Source organism: Schistocerca cancellata, chromosome 3, assembly GCF_023864275.1.
Source record: "Schistocerca cancellata isolate TAMUIC-IGC-003103 chromosome 3, iqSchCanc2.1, whole genome shotgun sequence".
NCBI classification, from domain to species: domain Eukaryota; kingdom Metazoa; phylum Arthropoda; class Insecta; order Orthoptera; family Acrididae; genus Schistocerca; species Schistocerca cancellata.
Genome location: NC_064628.1, coordinates 451529180 through 451550525, shown reverse-complemented (window position 1 = coordinate 451550525; position 21346 = coordinate 451529180). Strand labels below are relative to the sequence as shown.

Below are 21346 nucleotides of genomic sequence, written 5' to 3'. Positions count from 1 at the left end.
AGGCAGAAGACATAGCTTCAGTCATAAGATACATGATACACACTGTTAATGCGCAAAAATACTGTGGGGTTGTGAGTCACACAGCTGCCCAAATTTTAATAAGAGGAAATTTGTGGGAAAAATGCAACAATCAAACAATTGCTTACAAACATGTATAACATAAGAAAATAAAAACATGCATGTTACAGTGTATATCAGGCATACCATGCTTTCCTTTCCAAGCATTAATTAATTGAGATGATTAGCTGCACACAACTACTGTTAGATGACTTAGATTAGTTGGTCCTTAAACATTGTTGTTCTAATTCTTGTTCTCCACCTCTTCCTTTGCAGACAATTTGGCGTGCGCGCGCGCACGCGCGCACACACACACACACACACACACACACACACACACACAGGGAGAGGGGGGAGGAAGAGGGGAGGGGAGGGGAGGGGAGGGGAAGGGAAGGGAAGAGAGGGGAGGGGAGGGGGGAGAGAGCAGATTGTATACAGGTTTTGAGCTTTGCTGAAAATCAGTGAGCTACATAAGTCTCACATCTGTCACATCTAACACTTTACTTTCATAACCTACTGTAACATCTATCGGAATATAAATTATTTCTAAGTAAATGTTCCACTACTAAATCCACTTCAGACTACTCATTTCCACATGCAGCTGTAAAATCTGCAATGTATCAACAAAGAGTAATCAACAGTTCCCAAATCTCAAAGCTGCACAAAAAGATACTTTTCCTGAACTCACAAGTATAAATCACTTATACTCTCTGAGCAAAATGTAGTCTTAAATACGAGGTTTGTACGTTAATGTGACATGTACTGTGTGCATTTCAGCCATGCTAATGGGACGTGAGCCCTCTTCAGTCTTACGCTGTTGTGAAGATGGAGACAAAGACAGCTGCTGCTGTTGATGAAGATGCTGTGGTTGTTGTGACTGCTGGGGTGATCCCTGCTGCAAATGCTGCTGTTGCTGTTTAGCACCATTTTCTTTATTCTTACGCCGACTTGAACTACGATGTAGATGATGGCGTGACTTCTCACCACGGCTTGATGAACGACGGACATTAGGTCGTTTAAGAGACTCCGCACTTGCGCTCAATCCCAACCCACCTTGAACAATCAGAAAACAAAAATTAACGCATTAGTAAGGATACAAATATACCTAGACTCACAGGACATAAGACTGCTGATGTGGTTTTTACTATAATATTAAAAGTATGTTAACAGCAGCAGTGGAAAGTGGAAATGTGAAGAAGAGGAGAAGTAGGGGGAGGAAAGAAGAAAACAAGAAAAAAGAATAGGATGAATAGATGTGAAAAGGGTCATGAGATAATATCTCGTTACCCCAGCCACTTCACTAAGTCGAGTGCATATGCCAACAATTTCATGAGAAGCTATGAGGGGCGTCCTGTAAGTAATGCAGCACATTTATTTTTTTCTTGGCCAATTTCAGTTGAAAAAATACAGAATTTGTTGTGGGACATCATGGAACATTCCCACTTCAACTCCTGTAGTTTCGTGAAGTTCCGATAGATGGCAGCACTATAGCCTTCAAAATGGCGTCAGTAACGAAGGTACATTCCATGCAGAGAGCTGTCATTGAGTTTCTTCTGGTGGAAAATCAAAACATCAATTATTCATAGATGGTTGCAGAACATCTACAGAGATCTGGTGGTGAACAAAGGCATGGTGAGTTGTTGGGTGAGACATCTGTCGCTCTCCTGTGTGCTAGCCAGCTGCACACAGCTGTATCTCCCATGTGCAGGCCAGCCACACACAACTGTAACTCCTGCAATGTGCAGACACTCTCATTTGAAGTTATCAGTGGATCACAGTCAACCACCTCACTGCAAAACTGGATGTCTCTGTTGGTAGTGCTGACACATCTATCCACCAGTTGGGGTACTAAAAAGTGTGTAGCTGCTGGGTTCCTCGCAGCCTAACAGAAGACCCTATAGAGCAACAAAGGACTGCAAATTAGCCATACAGGGTGTGGAGACCCTGGGCAGTGAGGATGAGCTGAGGAAACACTTGTGACAGGTGCTGGGCTGCAGCCTCACCATTACAACAGACATCGTGGGTAAGGTAAGTAATGCTTGCTTTATTTGCAGCAGATGTGTGGTGGGTGTGCAAGCTGACATTGAGTTACTGCATTGTAGTGTTCCTATCCATGCTCAGGTATTCCCCGTCCAACACTAAACTTACCAGTGCTCATACTAGCCAGCTAAAGATCGCCACTGGTAACCAGGATGTCGAGGGATCACATGAGTCCATCAACCATGCACCCAAGCTTAAACACTTAGAGAATCAAGTCGAAGATCTTGGTTTAGTGAATTCAGGCCTTACACAGAAATCACCAAATGGGGAATTGTGGGAAATGTCTTGTTGAATTAACAGGAAAATGCACGACAGGAAAAGGGTTCTGTTCCTGGATAGGTCAATCAGCAGCAAACATCGAAGCCCTTAGGGCAGGGTCAGACAGAAGGTTGGGGGTTATTTAAGGGGACACTGTACATGAAATTTGTTGAAAATTGACATTTTCTGTTTTCTACTCCATAATGTACTTTGTACTTTCCTGAACATTTTGGTATAAAATCAGACAATTGTGAGACCTTCAAATAATATTTTGAATGTTGACGTGTGACTGTCAAATTTTGCGGCTATGCACATACTGCCACAGTTGAGCAGTCATGTCTTGGGAACTACTGTGTCTAGAAGTCTGTGAATTACTTTGTTCTGTGCCTACTGCTATGTCTCAGAAGTTGGCATTATGAATAAACAAATCAGTCCTTTGTTTCTGATACTAGTTTTCATTTAAAGTAGTGCGATTATTGGATATTTTTGTAGTAAGATACTTCTATTGCTTTTTATACATAAATAAAATGACTTAAGTGTAAAAGTAACTTCAAGAATGCAAATTTGCTGGTAACAGGTATGTGAGACCTGCATTTTCTTCTGAAGTACTTGAAAACACGTGTGCTAGCAGTGAAGGAAACCACAATAATGCTTCTGAAGTGACCACGCTCCCTAGTGCATCGAAAAGGAAAGTAACTTTAGAAACGTGTGACAGTGGTAAAAGTAATGAGATTATGAACAATGTCATTATTGATCTGCAAATCCTTGCACAAGTTCTTTCTGAAACTCTCTCTTGCTGTCTTTGTGGTGGTGAAGTTAAAGTTGGTAATATTGGAGCTAGAATAGGTGTGTCTAAGTTGTTACTAAATGTCCGAAGTGCAAAAACGGAAAAGCATTTCATACTTCTTCAAAGTGTCCATGTAATGAATTGTATGATACTTGTGTGAGACTGTTTTATGGCCTTAGATGCATTGGTGAAGGTGCAAGGGCTGGTAATGTTCTCTGCACTGTGTTGAATTTGCCAAAACCACCTCATAGGTACGTGTAATATGTAACAGCAATTGGGGACTCTGTAAATGCTGTGGCTGAAGAGTCAATGGTTGCTGCTACATCAGAGGATGTTGAACAAAATGAGGGTGACACAGACACCTGCATTGCTGTGGGTGGATCCTGGCAAAAGCGTGGGTTTAGTTCTAAAAACGGTTTTATACGTGGAATAAGTATTGACACTGGAAAAGTTTTGGATTTTGAAGTTCTCAGTAAGCACTGCCCAGGTTGTACAGTGAACCAGAAGAACAGATTACTTCATAAGCAGCAGTGTATAAAAAATTATGATGGCCCAAGTGGAGGAATGGAGGCAAAAGGAGCAATTAACATTTTCCAGCATTTGCAGCAGGAGAGAGGTGTCAGATATGTGAATTACTTAGATGATGGAGACAGCAAGGCTTTCATTGCAGTACAAAACAGTAAGCAATATGATGTTCCTATATAAAAACTTGAATGTGTAGGACATGTCAAGAAAAGGATGGGAACACATCTGCATAACCTAAAAACCAAGCTGGGGAACACAAAACTGTCTGCTGGCAAGACAATAAAATGTGCTGGAAGACTAACAGACAAAGTAATTGGTGAATTACATGAATATGATAGGATGGCCATTAGAGATAACTATGATAATTTAGAGAAGATGAAAATAGTTGTGTGGAGCACTTCCTTTCATTGAATATCAACTGATGAGAAGCCATGTCATGCTTTGTGTCCACCTCCACCAAACACTTGGTGTAAATATAGGCAAACTGAATTTTCTGGCACCCTGCATGAATTTACACATAAACATTCTCTTCCTTTGGCAGTAATGGAGGCAATCAAACCTACTTACAAAGATTTGGCAAATCCTGAGCTGCTAAAGAAGTGTTTACATGGGAAAACCCAGAATGTGAATAAGCCCTTCAATAATGTTGTGTGGTGCCGTGTGCCTAAAAATGTATTTGTTGGCCTTATGATGGTAAAGTTAGCAGTGTCTGATGCTGTAATAACTTTTAATGGCAGGAACTATGAAAGACTTAAGGTTCTGGATAAGTTAGGGGTAAGATTTGGACAGAACACAGCTAAAGGACTGCGGGAACAGGATGAGCTTTGTGTACGTGAAGCAGAGTTAGCTGCTCAGCAAATGATAAAAGAAGGAAGAAAGAAAAGGAGGAGGCAAGCACTGGGCTGTTGTGACACCGAAGAAGACACAGACTATGGGCCAGGGCAATTACAGTGCATAAAAGATGCAGAAATGTAAGTCTGTATAAGAATTTGTAATAAAAAAGTTTTAAACCTCAATATCTCTAAACTACATTTTTTTGCAATAAATGACGCATTTTCTAAAAAAGTACTGACAGTAGATACATGAAATTTTCACAGCATGCCAAGTGTGAGATTCAATACAGATCATTAAAATATCCTGCGTTGTTTTGTTTTTATGTTCATTTATTTACAAAATTCTGTCAAACAATTGAAATTGAGTGTTTGAAAAAAAAAAAAAAAGGGGGGGGAAAGAGAGTTAGATAACATGCACCACAATACAATTTTAGTAATAATTCTAGTTCAGTGTATCTAGAAAGATGCATTCAATAATTATGGAAAATTGTAAATTGGTGTCTTAGAAAGTTTCCAAGATAATGGGTTACAAAATTCGATAATTTAACATTGGTGGCATAGTAAATACAATGTCCCCTTAAGATGTTACTGAATCCCCTTTGGTCTGTGGCCTATCAATTGTTACAAATGAACAAGTGATAAATTTGCAGTAACTAACACTGTGTTTGCAGGGCCAAGCAGCTGCCTTGTGAGTCACTGATTGGTGATATTTCATGTTATTTAACCTACCTCCTGACACACAATAAATTAAGTAGAGTAGTTTCAAAAGAACGCCCCTGATGAAAGTGAACTATTAAGTGGGTTCTGAAGGAGAATGCTAGAAGGAAATGTGTCTAGCCAATTCCACAATGATCTTGCGAGTTGATATTTTACCGGGTTCAGGGATGTAAGGAATTCTTCGTGCACTATATTGAGGATATTTGAATTGCTATGACAACTTTGTGCCTTGGTGTTTCAGAGTCAGAAGCAATAAATAACATATTAGAAGATATGTGCCTGACAGACCGTTTGTGGATTCTGTTTCCCAGCAAGCCTCGAACCTGCTGCAAGTTAGATAGGTTATTGTTGAGTACTGAAAAGTCTATTTCAATGATGATAAACGTGGTCCACTTCTATCCCAAGTGTGGAAAAATTGACCACTCAGTATAACCAGACTAATCCTAACTCAGACTACATGAGGGCATATTGTAGCCATACAGGACAGTTAGTATGTGATTGGCTGGTACCACAGGAGAAAGGTGGGCACAGTTTACACCATACGGGTGCAGGCTGGTATAGGAGCCTACATGGGTTATTAAAATGCTGGTGTAAGATCAGGGCTCTTTCATGGGTTATTCTACCATTTGGGTGTGCTACTGTGAACCATGAATGAGTGTGAACAACAATGGACTTAGAGAGAAATCTATCACTAATGGATCCAAGATGACACAACAAATTTTACACAGCTGCCTGGTTTGTAGAAATCACAAATGTCATCACAAATGTCATGTCGAACGGTCAACATTTCTCATTTCAGTGCAGAGTAGGGGTGGGATCTGTTGGAAGTCTTAGGAGTATAACTGGAGGTACTGATCAATAGATTGGGGGTGACTGATACTACACAGTACACGATTTTGCTCATGGAACAGGTTCCAGTTTGACAATCTCCCTATCACTTGTCACCATCCAAGACAAGGGAAGCGAGGAAAATTGCTGACCAACTTTTGGCTGATTGAATAATATGGCCTTCAGCACCCCCTTACACATTGCCGATTTTCTTGGCACCTCAATCAGAATGTTATTATGGAATCAGTACCATTACCCAATCCACATAATTTCTCCACATGGTTTACTGTATGTTTATAACTACATGGATGATGTGGTGGTTTATAGCAAAACTCATAAAGAACACCCTATAGGGCAAGTCCTTTGCTGTCTAAATGAAGTGGGGCTGAAGGTAAAACCATAAGTCAATGTGGCTCAAAAGGAGATTTTGTTTCTGGGTCATATAGTGTCCAGTGAAGATATGAGAGTGGACGATGGTTAAACTAAGGCATTCACCTGTTCCCTAGACCTAAGAAAGAGCCAGAGGTAGCTACTTTCATCAGTATGATTTCCTTATTTTTCTCTTTTTTTTCAAATTCATTTCAAATTTTTCCCAGCCGGTCACCCCCTTAACTGGTTGCGGTGGAAGGGGGAATGTTTTCAATGGAGTGAAACTCAGCAGGCATCCTTCAATGCCATGCCTCAAAAGCAGCCTTGGCTATTTGTCCTGCAGGCATAAATGTCTAATTCAGGTGTTGCAGCAGTGTTTCTCCAAGAAAATGGAGAAGAAAGAAGCCTAGCAGATATGCCTCAAGGTTGTTATGAGTCACAGAGAATAACTATTCTGCATATGAATTTGAGGTGATAGCCGTGTTATTTGGCTTGAAATCGTTCACGTCTTCTCTCGAGCATAAGCTATTTCATTCAGAGATGTGCTACTGGGCACTGACATGGATATTAGCTAAACTGCAGAAGATGAGGAAAAAAGTTAGGTGTGCTGTGAGGATCTCCACCTTCTGTTTTGATGTGTGGCATATAAAAAGGGTGGATAACTGTGTGGCTTTTGCCCTTAGCCAAAGGTTTCAGCCCAAGCTTGAGGTAAAGATCTTTTCACAAAGCACCAAGGAACCTGCTTGTGAGGCACTAGTCTTCCAAGAGATTCTTGGGCTGTTTGGAGATTTAGCAAAGACAAACAGGATACACCACCTCAGTTGTGAAGCCTCAGACAATGTGGGATGGGTCCATTGGGTGCCTTAATTTCACTTTCAACACTGCCATAAAGGAATCTCCTAAGGCCACTCCCGCCAAGTTATCATTTGCCTTCCCTGTTAATTTGCCAAGTTGAATTTGTGGTCCATTAATGACCTCCTGTATGAGGAAAATGATCTCAAGTTCATTAGGCATAACTAGGAAGGGATGCAGCTTTCCTGTATGGTTAAATGATGATGGTGTCCTCTTGGGTAAAATATTCCGGAGGTAAAATAGTCCCCCATTCGGATCTCCGGGCGGGGACTACTCAAGAAGACGTCGTTATCAGGAGAAAGAAAACTGGCGTTCTACAGATCGGAGCGTGGAAAGTCAGATCCCTTAATCGGGCAGGTAGGTTAGAAAATTTAAAAAGGGAAATGGATAGGTTAAAGTTAGATATAGTGGGAATTAGTGAAGTTCAGTGGCAGCAGGAACAAGACTTCTGGTCAGGTGAATACAGGGTTATAAATACAAAATCAAATAGGGGTAATGCAGGAATCGGTTTAATAATGAATAAAAAAAATAGGAGTGCAGGTAAGCTACTACAAACAGCATAGTGAACGCATTATTGTGGCTAAGATAGATACAAAGCCCACACCTACTACAGTAGTACAAGTTTATATGCCAACTAGCTCTGCAGATGATGAAGAAATTGATGAAATGTATGATGAGATAAAAGACATTATTCAGATAGTGAAGGGAGACAAAAATTTAATAGTCATGGGTGACTGGAATTTGAATGTAGGAAAAGGAAGAGAAGGAAACGTAGTAGGTGAATATGGATCGGGGGTAAGAAATGAAAGAGGAAGCCGTCTGGTAGAATTTTGCACAGAGCATAACTTAATCACAGCTAACACTTGGTTCAAGAATCATGAAAGAGGGCTGTATACATGGAAGAATCCTGGAGGTACGAAAAGGTATCAGATAGATTATATAATGGTAAGACAGAGATTCAGGAACCAGGTTTTAAATTGTAAGACATTTTCCAGGGGCAGATGTGGACTCTGACCACAATCTATTGGTTATGACCTGTAGATTAAAACTGAATAAACTGCAAAAAGGTGGGAATTTAAGGAGATGGGACCTGGATAAACTGACTAAACCAGAGATTGTACAGAGTTTCAGGGAGAACATAAGGGAACAATTGACAGCAGTGGGGAAAGAAGTACAGTAGAAGAAGAATGGTTAGCTCTGACGGATGAAGTAGTGAAGGCAGCAGAGGATTAAGTAGGTAAAAAGACAAGGGGTAGTAGAAATACTTGGGAAACAGAAGATATATTGAATTTAATTGATGAAAGGATAAAATATAAAAATGCAGTAAATGAAGCAGGCAAAAAGGAATACAAACATCTCAAAAATGAGATCGACAGGAAGTGCAATATGGCTAAGCACGGGTGGCTACAGGACAAATGTAAGGATGTAGAGGCTTATCTCACTAGGGGTAAGATAGATACTGCCTACAGGAAAATTAAAGAGACCTTTGGAGAAAAGAGAACCACTTGTATGAATATTAAGAGCTTTGATGGAAACCCAGTTCTAAGCAAAGAAGGGAAAACAGAAAGGTGGAAGGAGTATATAGAGGGTCTATACAAGAGCGATGTACTTGAGGACAATATTACGGAAATGGAAGAGAATGTAGATGAAGATGAAATGGGAAATACGATACTGCATGAAGAGTTTGACAGAGCACTGGAAGACCTGAGTCGAAACAAGGCCCCGGGAGTAGACAACATTCCATTAGAACTACTGACGGCCTTGGGCGAGCCAGTCCTGACAAAACTCTACCATCTGGTAAGCAAGATGTATGAGACAGGCGAAATACCGTCAGACTTCAAGAAGAATATAATAATTCCAATCCCAAAGAAAGCAGGTGTTGACAGATGTGAAAATTACCGAACTATCAGTTTAATAAGTCACAACTGCAAAATACTAACGTGAATTCTTTACAGACGAATGGAAAAACTAGTAGAAGCCGACCTCGGGGAGGATCCGTTTGGATTCCGTAGAAATATTGGAACACGTGAGGCAATACTGATGTTACGACTTATCTTAGAAGAAAGATTAAGGAAAGGCAAACCTACGTTTCTAGCATTTGTAGACTTAGAGAAAGCTTTTGACAATGTTGACTGGAATACTCTCTTGCAAATTCTAAAGGTGGCAGGGGTAAAATACAGGGAGCGAAAGGCTATTTACAATTTGTACAGTAACCAGATAGCAGTTATAAGAGTCGAGGGGCATGAAAGGGAAGCAGCGGTTGGGAAGGGAGTGAGACAGTGTTGTAGCCTCTCCCCGATGTTATTCAATATGTATATTGAGCCAGCAGTAAAGCAAACAAAAGAAAAATTTGGAGTGGGTATTAAAATCCATGGAGAAGAAATAAAAACTTTGAGGTTAGCCAATGACATTGTAATTCTGTCAGAGACAGCAAAGGACATGGAAGAGCAGTTGAACGGAATGGACAGTGTCTTGAAAGGAGGATATAAGATGAACATCAACAAAAGCAAAACGAGGATAATGGAATGTAGTCGAATTAATTTGGGTGATGCTGAGGGAATTAAGTTTTTCATAAACTTGAAGTAGTAAAGGAGTTTTCCTATTTGGGGAGCAAAATAACTGATGATGGTCGAAGTAGGAAAAAATGGTTCAAATGGCTCTGAGCACTATGCGACTTAACTTCTGAGGTCATCAGTCACCTAGAACTTAGAACTAATTAAACCTAACTAACCTAAGGACATCACACACATCCATGCCCGAGGCAGGATTCGAACCTGCGACCGTAGCGGTTATGCGGTTCCAGACTGAAGCGCCTAGAACCGCACGGCCACACAGGCGGTCGAAGTAGAGAAGATATAAAATGTAGACTGGCAATGGCAAGGAAAGCGTTTCTGAAGAAGAGAAATTTGTTAACATCGAGCATTTGTATGGAGTGTAGCCATGTATGGAAGTGAAACATGGACGATAAATAGTTTTGACAAGAAGAGAATAGAAGCTTTCAAAATGTGGTGCTACAGAAGAATGCTGGAGATTAGATGGGTAGATCACATAACTAATGAGGAGTTATTGAATAGAATTGGGGAGAAGAGGAAATTGTGGCACAACTTGACAAGAAGAAGGGGCCGGTTGGTAGGACATGTTCTGAGGCATCAAGGGATCACAAATTTAGCATTGGAGGGCAGCGTGGAGGGTAAAAATCGTAGAGGGAGACCAAGAGATGAATACACTAAGCAGATTCAGAAGTACTGGGAGATGGAGGAGCTTGCACAGGATAGGGTAGCATGGAGAGCTGCATCAAACCAGTCTCAGAACTGAAGACCACATCAACAGGAAGCTGCCACGAACCTCACTGTGGCTGGAAGACCTAACATTCCTAAAACACATCTGGGCACAAAGTAAAGCAGGACAGAAAGGTCACTTCTAAAATGTTGCCAAATTTTGTGGAACCATACAAGATAGTTAAGATGGCTTCCCCAGTGAGCCTCGCCATCCAAGACCTATCCAACACCAAATTTACCAGGACTCACATTAGCCAACTAAAGATCACTGATGGTCACCAAGATGATGAGGGAGGTCATGAGACTTCGTCAGTCCTGCATGCAACTCAAGGGGGAGAGGACTGAGCCATGTGTGTTAGATATTGGAGCTGGTCACTTAGATTGATAGTAGCTGTTCATAGCCAATGTCTCTGATCAGTTGCTAGGTAACCAAAGGATGTGTTCCTGCCAGGGAGCAGGGTGGTACTAAGCAACAATGTATGGACATGCATGGTATACTAGGGTCTTGTCAGCGGAATTGTGAATAGTTCGGGGTCTACTGCTCCTATGCATGTACTGACATCTCTTTGTGCTGAACATCGTGTTAGAAGCTGTGTTTCTTGACTTCCACAAGGCATTTGATACAGTTCCCTACAGTCATTTAATGAACAAAGTAAGAGCATATGGAGTATCAGACCACTTGTGTGATTGGATTGAAAAGTTCCTAGATAACAGAATGCAGCATGTCATTCTCAATGGAGAGAAGTCTTCCGAAGTAAGTGTGATTTCTGGTGCGCTGCAGGGGAGTGTCGTAGGACCATTGCTATTCACAATATATATAAATGACCTTGTGGATAACATCGGAAGTTAACTGAGGCTTTTTGCACATGATGCTGTAGTATATCAAGAGGTTGTAACAATGGAAAATTGTACTGAAATGTAGGACGATCTGCAACGAATTGACGCATGGTGCAGGGAATGGCAATTGAATCTCAATGTAGACAAATGTAACGTGCTGCGAATACACAGAAAGAAAGATCCTTTATCCTTTAGCTACAAAATAGCAGGTCAGCAATTGGAAGCAGTTAATTCCATAAATTATCTGGGAGTAGGCATTAGGAGTGATTTAAAATGGAATGACCATATAAAATTAATCGTCGGTAAAGCAGATGCCAGACTGAGATTCATTGGAAGAATCCTAAGGAAATGCAATCTGAAAACAAAGGAAGTAGGTTACAGTACACTTGTTCGCCCACTGCTTGAATGCTGCTCACCAGTGTGAGATCTGTACCAAATAGGGTTGATAAAAGATATAGAGAAGAGCCAATGGAGAGCAGCACGCTTCGTTACAGGATCATTTAGTAATCGCGAAAGCGGAGATGATAGATAAATTCCAGTGGAAGACTCTGCAATAGAGACACTCAGTAGCTCAGTATGGGCTTTTGTTGAAGTTTCGAGAACATACCTACCTTCACCAAGGAGTCAAGCAGTGTATTGCTCCCTCATACGTATATCTCGCGAAGAGATCATGAGGATAAAATCAGAGAGATTAGAGCCAACACAGAGGCATATCGACAATCTTTCAATCTTTCTTCCCACGAACAATACAAGACTGGAATAGAAGGGAGAACCAATAGAGGTACTCAAAGTACCCTCCGTTACACACCGTCAGGTGGCTTGCGAAGTATGGCTGTAGATGTAGATGTAGAAGTCAGCAGCCTGGCTTGCAATGTGTGTTGCTGGCATCAAGACACTAGTTGGCATTCAAACTGTCAGCCAGTCAAACATCTGGAGGAAGAAAATTTGGCTTGGGAATCCATCTCATGTCAGGACTGTGGATTTTATGGTGAGCAACTGTTTCCAGTTATGGACAGCAATCTTTAATTTCATAAACAAGTGTTGCTGTCCCAGACATCCTGGTTATCTCGCTATTTGCTAGAAATTTTCTGGTGGATAGTTTGATATACTGTGAGGCATTAGGCACTTATTTGTATCCATACTGGGCTATCTCTAGCTGTTTTCAGCATGTTTTGTGACTTGTGGCGAATGTGAGCTGATCATTAAACTTACTATTGGAAAATTTGGCATTTCTGTTGTCATATTGCTGAGTGATGTAGCTTGATAGTGTCTGCCCAAGTTCTGCATTTTAATACTGTTTAGGGAACTAAATGCTCAAGTAATTGCACTAAAATTTTCTTGACATTTGTATTTCTTGTGCTTGTCAACCTTGCTCCACACTTTGTTTCCTTGTTTTAGTGATCCTAGGATTAATGCAGTTTGTATGTTGCAGGGGAATTAACAGCCATTCCACAATTATTACAGCACTGAATCCACGAGAAAGCCCAGAACTGGGTCGTGCTGTATTGTCCTAAGTGTCTTCGAGTGGAACTAAGTTCACAGTTCTCTCTCTCTCTCTCTCTCTCTCTCCCTTTTTAAATTGAACAAGAGGCACTTCGGGGTTCTGTTTAATCCTTTATACACCATTGGACAGAGGAATCTTATGTCTTGGCAAGACCGCTGGCCAACTACTTTCATGTATTCACCTTACTATAAGTTGTTTACTGTTGTACTGTATTTGATTGTGCTCGTCTCTTGTGCTATTATCATGCTGCTGATTTCCCTGGTCTTACGCTGATGTATTCAGTTTATGTATTGCTGGTTGTAGACAGCTATTAAGTGCTTGTTCCTCTAACTGAGCATTTAACTTTATTTTATTTGCTTAAAGACATTTATTTCTTAATTTGGCAGCCAAGCAGTTAGATAGTCATTTGCTATAATATCTAGTAATGTTTGCAGTTAATTTTTTAACTTTCCTAATAATCTGAACAACTAGAACTAAGCTTAATTTTTCACAGCCAGGGATGTCTTTTAAATTTTTGAAAACTGTACTTAATTATTTTTGAGTCAATTTTTTTTTGTTGAAGGTCACCGACTCTTCCACCGTAACTGCTGTCATTTGCTGTTAGCAGATTGTTTTGTTTAAGAGATAATAAATTCCTGTTTATAGAAATACGATTTAATTTGCCCACCACCTTACATCTCCCCAACCAGCTACCTACTGCTTCAGTGATGATGGCCGGGAACAAGAGCAGCATAGGTATGCAGATGGATACTGGGTAGATTTGGGAGGGAGGATGGCAGGAGTACAATACATTTAGAGAGGGTTAGGGAGGATAATCTGTTTTTTCATGGCACAAAAAGAGTTAGTTAATGGCCTTATGGGGAATATGACCTGAGTAGTTTTCCATCTCAACACTGTACACATCCACTATTCAGCACCTCATCTATTGCATGAGTAATGATTAATATTAGTGTACCTATGGTTAACTGTAATTCTTATATAAAACATTTAGATGTTTTATTATCGTACTTCATATTCGAAACACAAACCTTACATACTTGGAGATCTTTAAGTAGCTTCATGAGTAAGCCCTTCTACCTAAAGAACTTGTGGGGGCTTAAGAACTGTTTCCATTGATCACCCCCCCCCCCCCCTCCTGAATCATAATTGCTTTTAGCACCCTGATAAACCATATTTTTCTATACCAGAGATGGGTAAAATCAGTCTAACATTTAACACCCTTCATATCTCTCAGAGGCAAATTAAGGTCTAGTGAAAGGTAATTATAAAAACTAAGGAGCAAGCTATTCACGACTTTCAACTTCAGGAAAATTATTTGTGGTCGGTTTCTTGAAGGGTATAAACTAAAAGGATAAATAGAGGCCAATCCAAAGAGTCTGAAATAAACCTGGGATAATTAAAAGGATAAAAATATTCTATCATAGAAAGCAAAAGAAAATTCTAATATCTGGCTAATGTAGAATGTATGAGTCTAGATAAAGTAATTATGAAATTGAAAATGATGTGCATTGAATCTGAAATCACTACCTAGATTAAGCAATTTGGAATATAGCAGAGAAGGGAACAGGAACTTTATCTTTCAATAAAATAAATAAAAAATTCTTTGTCTTAAATATTAACAATTGAGGAACAGAGGATGACACACCCAAACTCGTATTTTTAACACCCTCATTTAAGCCTACAGAGTGGGTGAGTGGGTTGTAGCTGGATTGCTCTCTTATGTAAAGCTGGTGATAAAATGAAACATTGCGCCCTGAAATTTTCAGGTAAGGCACCCATAACAGTTAGGTTAACAAACAATGATTCAAAAATTAGATGTTCAGCAGTACATACTATGATGGTAACAAACAATTTTCAGCAAAATGTAGAAGTCCACTGTGAGCAAAATTCGAGGCATGTTCAGAAAGGAAGAGTACTTTAAAAATAATGGGCTGTGATTTTTGTTTGTTTGTTGAGGGTTGGGAACACTGAGTGTTAGTGGGGGATCCCCTGACCAGAGTGAGTTTCACAGGAACACAGCAGTACATAAACTCACAGTTGCTGAAAGGTGTTGGTAAGAAATTTCGGCAAGTATGAGCCATCTGCTATGATCCACTTTCTAATTGCAGAAGGAATAATATCTACAGAATTTGTTTGTAAATCAAAAAGTTTTATGGCGAACGTGTTATGAACAGAACAACTGTGTGTATACAATTCTGACTGATGAGTTGGTGTAAAAAATTGAAAAATTGTTTGTGAAGACCACCAATTGTCAGTGGATGAAATTTCTGCAATGTTTCCACAACTCTCCAAAAACTCTCTTATACGAGATACTCACAAAAACACTGAGCTACCAGAAACTGTGTGCAAGACAGGTTTCAAAACATCTGATAGAGCAGCACAACAAAAACCGGGTCAATAGGGCCCGTGAGTTTCCCAAGGGACTTGAATTGGAAAGTGAGGATTGTCTGAGCTCTACTGTGACTGGAAATGAAAGACGGGTGCCACATTACATGCCTGAGACAAGAAGTCAGTCACCACATTGGTGTCACACCAATTACCCACATGCCTAAAAATTTTAAACCACATTTTTGGGCAGAAAAATCATGGCCTTAGTGTTTTGGGGACTGAAGAGGCATCATTTTGGTTAAATTTCAGCCTTAGGGGGAGACCATCAATGCACAATGATATTGCGAGACCCTAAAAAAGAACTCAAAAGGACCATTAAAAAAAGAGGAGTGTACTTGTTGAATGACAATTTCCATCCCCCCACAGTCTTAGCCAACAAGGCACTCTTGGATTCATTTGATTGGGATGATTTAAACCATCCCCATATTCCTGACATGGTGCCTTCAACTTATCACCTTTTCACCTCCAGGTAGGCACGTATGAGTGGAATTAAAATTCCAATTGATTAGCGGGTGCAAAAAGAGGTCCTGAAGTGGGGGAAGAAGCTGGCAGGAGAGTTAAAGGAGGGTGCAGAGAAGTTTGTGCTGTGGATCACAACATGTACTGAACAGGATGGCAATTATGTGGAAAAATAGTCAACAAGTGTATTAACAAAACAATGTAATATATATATATATATATTTACAATATTTACAAATGTCTGCTTATGTCTGTGTATATGCGGATGGATATGTGTGTGTGTGTGCGAGTGTATACCTGTCCTTTTTTCCCCCTAAGGTAAGTCTTTCCGCTCCCGGGATTGGAATGACTCCTTACCCTCTCCCTTAAAACCCAAATCCTTTTGTCTTTCCCTCTCCTTCCCTCTTTCCTGACGAGGCAACCGTTGGTTGCGAAAGCTAGAATTTTGTGTGTATGTTTGTGTTTGTTTGTGTGTCTATCGACCTGCCAGCGCTTTTGTTTGGTAAGTCTCATCATCTTTCTTTTTAGGAATATTTTTCCCACGTGGATTGTTTCCCTCTAAAATATATATATATATATATATATATATATATATATATATATATATATATATATATTTGGTTCCATCAGATTCACCTGGTCCTACTCCAAATCCCATGCCACTTTCCTTGATGTTGACCTTCACCTGTCCAATGGCCAGCTTCACACGTCCGTCCACATCAAACCCACCAATAAGCAACAGTACCTCCATCACGACAGCTGCCACCCATTCCACATCAAACGGTCCCTTCCCTACAGCCTAGGTCTTCGTGGCAAACGAATCTGCTCCAGTCCGGAATCCCTGAAGCATTACACCAACAACCTGACAACAGCTTTCGCATCCCGCAACTACCCTCCCGACCTGGTACAGAAGCAAATAACCAGAGCCACTTCCTCATCCTCTCAAACCCAGAACCTCTCACAGAAGAACCACAAAAGTGCCCCACTTGTGACAGGATACTTTCCGGGACTGGATCAGATTCTGAATGTGGCTCTCCAGCAGGGATACGACTTCCTCAAATCCTGCCCTGAAATGAGATCCATCCTTCATGAAATCCTCCCCACCCCACCAAGAGTGTCTTTCCGCCGTCCACCTAACCTTCGTAACCTCTTAGTTCATCCCTATGAAATCCCCAAACCACCTTCCCTACCCTCTGGCTCCTACCCTTGTAACCGCCCCTGGTGTGAAACCTGTCCCATGCACCCTCCCACCACCACCTACTCCAGTCCTGTAACCCGGAAGGTGTACACAATCAAACTGACCTGCCTACACTGTGATGCATTCTATGTGGGAATGACCAGCAACAAACTGTCCATTCGCATCAATGGACACAGGCAGACAGTGTTTGTTGGTAATGAGGATCACCCTGTGGCTAAACATGCCTCGGTGCACGACCAGCACATCTTGGCGCAGTGTTACACCGTCCGGGTTATCTGGATACTTCCTACTAACACCAACCTATCCGAACTCCGGAGATGGGAACTTGCTCTTCAATATATCCTCTCTTCCCGTTATCCACCAGGCCTCAATCTCCGCTAATTTCAAATTTCCGCCACTCATATCTCACCTGTCATTCATCAACATCTTCGCCTCTGCACTTCTGCCTCGACTGACATCTCTGCCCAAACTCTTTGTCTTTAAATATGTCTGCTTGTGTCTGTATATGTGTGGATGGATATGTGTGTGTGCGCGAGTGTATACCCGTCCTTTTTTCCCCCTAAGGAATGACTCCTTACCCTCTCCCTTAAAACCCACATCCTTTTGTCTTTCCCTCTCCTTCCCTCTTTCCTGATGAGGCAACCGTTGGTTGTGAATGCTTGAATTTATATATATATAAAAACAAAGATGATGTGACTTACCAAATGAAAGTGCTGGCAGGTCGACAGACACACAAACGAACACAAACATACACACAAAATTCAAGCTTTCGCAACAAACTGTTGCCTCATCAGGAAAGAGGGAAGGAGAGGGAAAGACGAAAGGATGTGGGTTTTAAGGGAGAGGGTAAGGAGTCATTCCAATCCCAGGAGCGGAAAGACTTACCTTAGGGGGAAAAAAGGACAGGTATACACTCGCGCGCACACACACACACATATCCATCTGCATATAGACAGACACAAGCAGACATTTGTAAAGGCAAAGAGTTTGGGCAGAGATGTCAGTCGAGGTGGAAGTACAGAGGCAAAGATGTTGTTGAAAGACAGGTGAGGTATGAGCGGCGGCAAATTGAAATTAGAAATTAGCGGAGATTGAGGCCTGGCGGATAGCGAGAGGAGAGGATATGCTGAAGGGCAAGTTCCCATCTCCGGAGTTCTGACAGGTTGGTGTTAGTGAGAAGTATCCAGATACCCCGGACGGTGTAACACTGTGCCAAGATGTGCTGGCCGTGCACCAAGGCATGTTTAGCCACAGGGTGATCCTCATTACCAACAAACACTGTCTGCCTGTGTCCATTCATGCGAATGGACAGTTTGTTGCTGGTCATTCCCACATAGAACGCTTCACAGTGTAAGCAGGTCAGTTGGTAAATCACGTGGGTGCTTTCACACGTGGCTCTGCCTTTGATCGTGTACACTTTCCGGGTTACAGGACTGGAGTAGGTGGTGGTGGGAGGGTGCATGGGACAGGTTTTACACCGGGGGCGGTTACAAGGGTAGGAGCCAGAGGGTAGGGAAGGTGGTTTGGGGATTTCATAGGGATGAACTAAGAGGTTACGAAGGTTAGTTCATCCCTATGTTTTATCATAAATATTTATGCACAGTATAAAATTTAATTTTTATGTTATGAACAACACACTACAAGGAGGTTATTTATTTTTGGTTTGCATATTTCAAAAGTATACTTACTTGATTGTCCACTGAACTTGTTTATGACAAAATAAATGAAACATTTCATGTAACGTTTTCTCCATGTGAACACACAATTAATAGATAAATGTTAACACTTGGTCATTAAAATAATTTCTTTATGTTAGAAGGGAAAAAAGTAGTTTATCATTTTCTACGTCAGCTGCTTGTAAAGATAATACTATATCATCTGTGTTGACTGTTTTGCCTAATTGTGTGCACCTTTATTAATAAGTATGAAAAAAATTAAATTTAAAAAAATGAAATAAATATACCACTCCTTGTAACATTTATAGCTTGCTGCATTATTAATATGTTGCTATGGTATAATCGCTGTTATTTATAATAGAACACCGCCTTTGGTTTCTAGACACCGTTCTAGGCGATGTGTGTGTGTGTGTGTGTGTGTGTGTGTGTGTGTGTGTGTGTGTTTTATTCAAAACAAAGAAGTAATGACCTGATACATCAAATGACTGAAATCATGTGACTGGCTGATAACTGCCATTTGGCTGGCTGAGCTCCCTGGTTGCAAATGATCTCAGAAGGGCTGCACAGAAGAGTTCTTTGAATTGATATGTTAGAATTCTTTCCTGAGATTTGAATTCTTCTGTTTCCTCTCCTTTGAATTGATACGTTAGAATTCTTTCCTGGGATTTGAATTCTTCTGTTTCCTCTCTAAACAACTGTGTTTTTAAACTGTTCCACAGTGTTTTGTAGGATACTGTTATAGTGCTAATTTTTTACCTGACATATCTTTCTTGTCTTTGGTGGTAGCTTTCTCTTCTACTTTCCACCTTCTTGAACAGTTATCTCATGTATACTGTTAATGATGATTATGATTAGCATGGAGACACACCTTACTGAAGTCAGATGAGTGAAATGTGATTAAAATAATAAAAAATGCAAAATGTTGAAATATTAATCTAGAACAAACATGATTTAATTTTCTGTGAAAACACACACACACACACACACACACACACACACACACACACACACACACACAAAATATAAATGACTGTTGTTTAGGAACAACTGGCATAAAGGAAAAGACCGAGTTCATAGGAGGAGGTCTTAAAACATGATGATGATTACATACAACTGGCTGCTCGCCAAACTAAAAATGGATGTTCCAGCCACACTCTGACAAAACCAAACCCTCCAATGTAATAGCTCAGGCTGCAGTCTCCACAGTTTAAAAAAAATTGAAACAGCTACCATAGCCCCCTCATCATTAGTTAAAATGGAAGGCAAATCCCAACTTAAACTTGGTGCTACCTTTTTGTTGGTATACAGAACATAGTTAAAATGTTGTGTACTGAAATATCTAATCCACTAGCTCCACGAACTGTTGGGCACTGGAGTATAAAGCCATAGGTCAGAGGAAATTCCTCCCATCTTGGTTGTCAAGAAGAGAACAGACTGCAGCTTATTTTCCAACAACTGCAGTCACTTTGTCTTTCAATAGTTTAAGAAGTTGGCCAAAAGTGCAGAAATAGGTTGCAGGGGACACCAAAATTTTATAATGTGTCCTTGACAATCTTCTTTGGCTGCAGTGTCAGATTCCTCAATTCCCTGGATTCAAGTACCCTAGTATACAAAAGAATACTATTTTCTTAACTTGCTAATGTGTTGGATACAACTGTGAAATAATTTAGAGGGCACTAAAGGAATTGGAGCAGATGGGAAAGGTAAAAACCTAGTAGAGAGAGAGAGAGAGGGAGGGAGAGAGAGAGAGAGAGAGAGAGAGAGAGAGAGAGAGGTGGGGGATGAAATGTGCACAATATGTGTGACATCTGTATATGCATTGAAGCTACTGGTGAAAAGCTAGCACATATATAAAAATTTCTGTGTGTAAGTTTTGCATCTACTTCTAAATCCTTGGATCAATTTCAATAAAATGGGGAACAAGTATTACTTACTATCTGCTATATATTATTGTTACCTATCAAACTACGTCCTTCATCAGATGTAGATTAGTACACATACATAACTCACATATATGGCTAGTGTCGTCTCTAGATGCTGCAGCAACTACCGTATTTACTCGAATCTAAGCCGCACTTTTTTTTTCGCTTTTTGTAATCCAAAAAACCGGCTGCGGCTTAGAATCGAGTGCAAAGCAAGCGGAGGTTCTGAAAAATGTTGGTAGGTGCCGCCACAACTAACTTCTGCCGTCGAATATATGTAGCGCTACACAGGCAAGCTTTGTAGGCACAAAGATAAATACTGGCGCCAAAACCTCTGCGCCAGTAAAAAAAAAAAAAAAAAAAGGGGGGAGGGTGCAAGACGAGCTTTTTTTCTCCACCCCGAGTTTCGACCACTGCATTTTCATATATTATCCAACGAAGTAAATACAAATTCCGTATTGTTCATCTTCGAATGTAGCAGAATTTCAATGTACTACGAAAATCCGACTGGCAAGACTGTTTGGGATGTTTGTCAATATGGCCAACTCTACGTTCTCAATTTTTTCTTACCTGTGAGAAGAGATGGTTCCTAATAGGAACCTGATGAAATGTAAACCACATGCAGTATTCTCTTCACCATAAGAATAATACGTATATAAATATTTTGCCACATATTTTTCATGTTTGCTGCTATCTCATTTAAATCCTGTCTGCCTAAAAATACGAAACTAGAGTATTCTTATGCCTAATAGTGATACAGTCAGAAATGAAGCATGGCAACTGACTAGATTTTTAAACCTAAGATGACTAATTTGTGT

At 40.5% G+C, this 21346-nt stretch overlaps 1 protein-coding gene across 7 annotated transcripts in view; it reads right to left on the bottom strand.

The window, feature by feature from the left end:
* Nucleotides 1–393: 393 nt before the first annotated feature.
* The window catches only part of LOC126175210 (rho GTPase-activating protein 20), a 180592-nt gene continuing 159639 nt past the window's right edge, over nucleotides 394–21346 (bottom strand). For 2 of the 7 annotated variants that reach the window (XM_049921834.1, XM_049921833.1), the window contains exon 10: nucleotides 404–1110. In XM_049921834.1, the coding sequence (XP_049777791.1) occupies nucleotides 785–1110 (326 nt within the window). In that variant the 3' untranslated portion in view covers nucleotides 404–784. Of the gene's footprint in view, nucleotides 1111–21346 lie in introns of all 7 variants that reach the window. The other 5 variants (XM_049921836.1, XM_049921835.1, XR_007535541.1 and 2 more) reach the window with 5 other exon arrangements.